This window comes from Pristis pectinata, chromosome 30, assembly GCF_009764475.1.
Source record: "Pristis pectinata isolate sPriPec2 chromosome 30, sPriPec2.1.pri, whole genome shotgun sequence".
In the NCBI taxonomy this organism is placed as follows: Eukaryota; Metazoa; Chordata; class Chondrichthyes; order Rhinopristiformes; family Pristidae; genus Pristis; species Pristis pectinata.
In genome coordinates, this window is record NC_067434.1 from 17,794,650 (window position 1) to 17,800,649 (window position 6,000).

Consider the following 6,000-nt stretch of genomic DNA (forward strand, 5'->3'; position numbering starts at 1 on the left):
GACATCGGTAAAGTAGTTATCAGTCGATTCTTTTTTTCCTGATAACCCTTTTAGGGTCCCAGGGTCCATGTTCATCAGCTCTTTGTTTGTGTCATATTTCCATGCAGGTGGATGTGGGAAACTCTGCCGGCTCTCAGGTTCTCTTTCCTCGGCAGTTCCCTGGAATTGAGGATGACTTACTTCCATTGCAGGCCTTTGAATTCTGAGGTGGCGGATGAGGCAATTGTGGGATCTGCAGACTCTAAAGTAGCAGGTGTATGGTTGGGTAACATGGGAGCTGGTTCTCCTTCTATGTTTGTTGAGCTTCCTGAACTCCCAGCAAAGAGACTCATTCTCAATGCCTTTCTGAATGTGCCTTCTCCAATTTGATCTGTCCTTGAATTAGAGGTTCCCATGAATGACTGAGGATGTTGTATATTTTCAAGGAGGTTTTCAGAATAAGCTTGAGTTGTTTCCTCTGGACTCTTGGTAACCTCCTGTCATGTTTGGAGTTCAGGGTTGAATTACAGTGTGGATGTTGCCTCAGGTTATCAGTCGATTCTTTTTTCCTGATAACCCTTTTAGGGTCCCAGGGTTGCCTCAGGTTCACTATGATCACAAACAATGTACTCACCCAGAACAACATCTAGTTACACTCATTGAGCTGCATTGAGCAAACCACGTCATTAACAATCCAGACAGCAGATTTCCAAAATGTATAGTCTATTCCAAACTCTGTCATGGGAAGAGATTGCCAGGCAGACTGTGGAAAAGGTTCAAAGCCTCCTTGACTCTTGGGAATCTTGAGCCCATGACTGCTCAAGAAGGAGCTTTTGGGATGTCATTGAGAACTTCAAGTCCATGAGTCTGGAGCACTCAGAAGCCCTGCATAAATGGTGGAAGGAGCAGACCACTTCACTAGCTAGCCCCCCACGCTCCCCATCGGTATTGTCATACGGAAGGGTCTACAGTTCCCACTTGGGTTTCAACAGCCATCTCACAACCTGCAGAACTGGAGCGGAAACAAGTCATCCTTGATCCCGAGAGAATGCCTAAGAGGAAAGTAAAGGTCAACAGTAACATTTGCAAACTGTAAAATTTTCTGTTGTTTCATATCAAGGAAAGGACCACTGTTAAAAAATGTAAGCTTTTGCCTTATTCGTTCTATTTGTATGACACAGAATCTAACAAGATACTGTTTCTTCTACAATATCTAAAAATTCATGAATGTGCTTGTGGTATTTTGGTAATATTCCAATAGTAGAGGTTTGCTATGGTAGATATGGAGCGGGTATTATCATTTCTGGAGAATCCAAAATGAAATATAAGACAGTCACTAATAAATCCACTGGGCATTCAGCAATATAGAATATGGATCTGGGTTTTACAGGGAGTCTCCTGTCCTTTGTTCCTCACTGAAGTAACACCGTCAAAAACAGCTTAACAGAGCATTCATCTCATTGTGGAACATGGCTATCAAATAGGAGCTTTCTTGTAGCATTTCTTGAGATGTTATGAACTATCTATAAAGTTAATGTCTGCATAATTTAAAGTTGTGATTCCATAATCTGGGATTTCTGGTAGGGAATCATGCACGTGACCAGTGACTGTGTTGTATTCATTGACCTGAGTGTGCTTACCATGAATACGATCTTCTTCAGGAACCTCTGGATCCTGTTGAATTGGTACTTGATTTGCTGATGTGTTAATTTTATGTCTTTGTAGGTCCCTGTCCTTCATCACCATGACAGGCTGCTCCTCTTTCATCCTGCTGGGTCTGATGTACTACGTTATAGACATGAGGGAGTGGTGGGGTGGGGAGCCATTCATCTTCCCAGGTAAGTAGCCAGAACAGTGTCTACATGCTGTACACTAACCCTAATTCTCACTATTCAAGCCGTAAGCACATAGACTGTTGTATTGTGTTTGAGTAACTTGGAACAATGTAACTTGAGTAACTTGGAAAAAGCCCCTGGATAGCTTGAAATCAAAATACTCTGGATGCTGGACATCTGGTAATGGGCTTCCCTACCGAGGGCCAGAGACAGCAGAAAATGGCGAAGATGTTCAGCAGGCCAGACAGCATTCGGGGAGGGAGAGAGAGAGAGAGAGAGTGAGAGAGAGAGAGAGAGAGAGAGTGAGAGAGAGAGAGAGAGAGAGAGAGAGAGAGAGAAGAGTTAATGTTTCTGTCAATGATCTTTCTTCAGAAGGTGGGATATCATTGAGGCAACTTTTAAGTTTTGTGAATGATGTATTATTCATGTGATTGAAGTATGTGTTTTGATGCTCCCATGCACGGGTGGTGAAAACGGAGGTTGCATGTCAGCCAAGGTCTATGTTGCACAGTAAAATATCCTGAAGCAGTTATCACAATCATCAACAGAAAGGACAATTGTGCAAATCATAAACAATGGCACTATCTGTGCCCTGCTTCTCTCATTCTGAAAAATGCATGGTTTGGTTGTATGCTGTTTTCATTCTTGATTGGTTAGGCCAATCCATTGAAACAGTCCATCAATTTAAATTGATAAGATATTAACCCTTGGGGATAATAGTGACAAAGCCAGGTTAACTAACACCGCTGTTCAAATAACGAATGGAAAAATAACAGCCAGAATTGATATAATGTCTTTAATATGGTGAAATGTTCCAAAATGCTTCACCAAGGTGCTATCAAACTAATTTAGACATCAAGCACAGGAGATATTTGGCTCGTTCAAAGTGACTGGATTTAAGGGGCATTTTGAAGGAAGGAAGAATGGTGGTGAGGTTAAAGGAAGGGATTCCAGAGGTTAGAACATCGATAGCTGAAGGCGTGACCAACAATAGTGGATCAAATAAATTCAGGGATAATCAAGAGACCTAAATTAGAGAGTTACAGAGATTTCAGGACTGGAGGAGATTTCAAAGGTAGGGAGGGGGAAACTGTTCTTGGAAATAGAAAATGGTGATGAGAATTTTAAAATCAACCCAGTTCTTAATAATGGGTCAACTTAGGTCAGCAGGCAAAAGTGTGAATGGAATGATGCAATTAGTGAAAGTCAAAAAACTGCAGATGCTGGAAATTCAAGGTCATGTTTCTTGGACCCCTGCGTACCTGACATGATTTATGCATCAGCGATGCATGCAATGACTTCATTCCCTGTGCAATCTGTTTGAATCTTTTCAGAGGAACTTAGACCAGGAGCAACCATCACCAGTCACTCTGAGGACAACCTTTTCACTAACTCATTGCTTGAATGAGGCTCTCATAACTCTTTCTTCCTCTCCCCACTGTACAGATCCTTTTCCACACATTCTGATCTTAGCATCCAGCTCCCTGTTATCCAACCCCATGATTCTCCTGGATTCCTCACCCCGAGACCGAGTCCCAATTCCGTCTGTCAGAACCCCCCACCCACCTCCAACTGAAGACATTCTCAGATGCAAGGTTCCTCTACAGACGCAGAAATGAAAGAAGTATTTTTACAATACAATATTATTAGAACACATAATACAAATGAGGCAGAGATATTGACATACCATAAAAAGTCAGTTAGTTCAAGACTAGAATTTCGAGCCATAAGTTTCAGATAATTACAAAAAGTACAACAGAAAAGTCAGGAGAAAGCTCAGGGGTAATCATGCACAACCCATGATCACAAGTTGAGGCAAAGGGGAATTCAAGGAGAAATTGGATAAGAACTTGAGAGATAAAAAGCTGAATATATTGATGGGGTTAAATGAAGAAAGGGTGGGAAGAGATTGGTGCTGGGCCTGTTTTTGTGCTGTGAATAAGCTGTTGAGTAAACGGCAGACAAACTCAATTAGGGGACCAACATTTATTTTTTAGTCAATGGAATCCAGTTGGTTCTTGCAGTTACTCTGCCGGAGTTTGTCATAAATCCACTGGTAAACAAGAAAAATCTTGCATGTGCTGTGAGTTCCAGCTGATTTGGGGTGATAATTCACCGTGTGGTTTGGTGCACTGGACAGGTAGAAATGGGCATGCACGTAAAATGTCCCAGCAAAAAGAACAGCCTGAACTGTCAAAGAACAGCATTCATCAGATTATCTCTTTCACCTTGGTGGCTGAAGGGGAACAGCTGGAATAATAGACCAGGGTTGGCTGGGAAATCCCTCTCTTTTCTCCTCTCAGCCACTGAGAATCTGACCAGTGGGCAGCTGAGAGAAATTTTAAGCAAGACGGACATAGGGAGGGGATGAATGAAAGAATGGTCAAAGGAAGTAGGGAACAACACACAAACCACTGGAGAGACTCAGTGGGTCAGGCAGCAGCATCTACGGAGGGAAATGGACAGTCGACGCTTCGGATTGAGGCCCTTCATCTGGTCCATTTCCCCCCACAGATGCTGCCTGACCTGTTGAGTTCCTCCAGTGCTTTGTATGTTGCTCCAGGTTCCAGCATCTACAGTCTCTTGTGTCTCCAAAAGAAATGAGGAACCATTTAAATGTAAGGCCAAAACTGTTCAGGAAAGGAATCTTTGAAGGTAGGACTATGGGTAATGAACTGTCAGCTAGGTACAGCAGTGGAGGCCAGGTCATTGGAGGCGTTTAAGGAAGAGATAGACATATATCTAAATAGCCGGGGTATCAAGAGGTATGGGGATAAGGCCGGAAATTAGGGTTAGAATAGTGTGTTTTTTTTTCACCTGCCCCCACCCCCCCCCCTCCAATTTCTCATTTCTTTTTTCCCTTTTCCTTGGAGCAGACTCGATGGGCTGAATGGCCTACTTCTGCTCCCTTGTCTTGTGATCTTGTGAGCTACCAGTCGTAGAGATTGTGAATAGGAGAGAAGTTGAGTGCATACAGTTGAAGTTTGCTAAACAATAAGATTAAAATCTGAACCAAAGCCAATCTGAGCCCAAGGACTATAGTAAACCCACATGTTGAGAAAAAGAAGCTGCTTCATTTGATCCCTGCACTCTCCCAACAATCGTGCCCTATCATGCAGTACTGAGCCTCAGTGTATGTATTTGTAGAGAACCAGCCCAATCCAACTCCAGCTCCAGATCTTATCTTTTTTATATAGAACTATAGAATGTTTACAGCAAGGAGGCCCATCTTGTCAGTACTGGCTGTCTACCAGAACAACTCACTAGTTCCAAGGCTCAGGTTGGGTATAGGTATAGGTACTGGTTTATTATTTCACTCGTACCGAGGTACAGTGAAAAACTTGTCATGCATACCAATTGTACAGGCCAATTCATTACACAGTGCAGTTGCATTGGGTTAGTACAGAGTGCATTGATGTAGAATAGGTAAACACAATAACAATACAGAGTAAAGTGTCACAGCTACAGAGAAAGTGCAGTGCAATAAGGTGCAAGGTCACAACAAAGAAGATCATGAGGTCAGAGTCCATCTAATCGTATAAGGGAACCGTCTTATCACAGTGGGATAGAAGCTGCCCTTAAGCCCGGTGGTATGTGCCCTCAGGCTCCTGTATCTTCTACCTGATGGAAGAGGGGAGAAGAGAGAATGACCCAGGTGGGTGGGGTCTTAGCCAGGCAGCAGTGTGTAGGACAATAGAGTGAGAGTCTGGTAGGCCATGGAGACTAATCAAAATCCTCCTTGCTCTGTGTTGATCACAGGAATGAATTCAATCTTCGTTTATGTCGGACATTCTATACTGAGTGGATACTTCCCATTCAGTTGGGAAATGAAGTACGAGAATACTCATGCTGAGCGCCTCCTCCAGGATCTAGTGGGCACTGCTGTTTGGGTTTTCATTGCATATCTGCTGTATAGAAAGAGATTCTTCTTAAAAATATAATTGGACAGGAATAAATGGAACCAAGTAATGTGGTTTGAGTGTAATTAAAAAGTGCATAATCTTATTCATTTCCTTCTTGTTCTTTTTTTCACTTTTGAGCCTAAATTGATCCTGATCCTTAACACTGGGTGACGAAGTAAATCATTTTTGTTTTTATTCCTTGATTTACATGAGGCCCTTTTCTCTAAATATGCCCGTTTTTATATAAAAACTCTAAATCTTCTGCTGTGATGAAAACCATGAAA

At 42.4% G+C, this 6,000-nt stretch overlaps 1 protein-coding gene across 1 annotated transcript in view; it reads left to right on the top strand.

Annotated features, from left to right (window-relative positions):
• Nucleotides 1–5,755, top strand: part of LOC127584581 (heparan-alpha-glucosaminide N-acetyltransferase-like) — a 146,521-nt gene extending 140,766 nt beyond the window's left edge. The window contains 2 exon segments of the mRNA XM_052041356.1: nucleotides 1,705–1,817; nucleotides 5,574–5,755. Of these exon segments, the coding sequence (XP_051897316.1) occupies nucleotides 1,705–1,817; nucleotides 5,574–5,755 (295 nt within the window).
• Nucleotides 5,756–6,000: the final 245 nt, after the last annotated feature.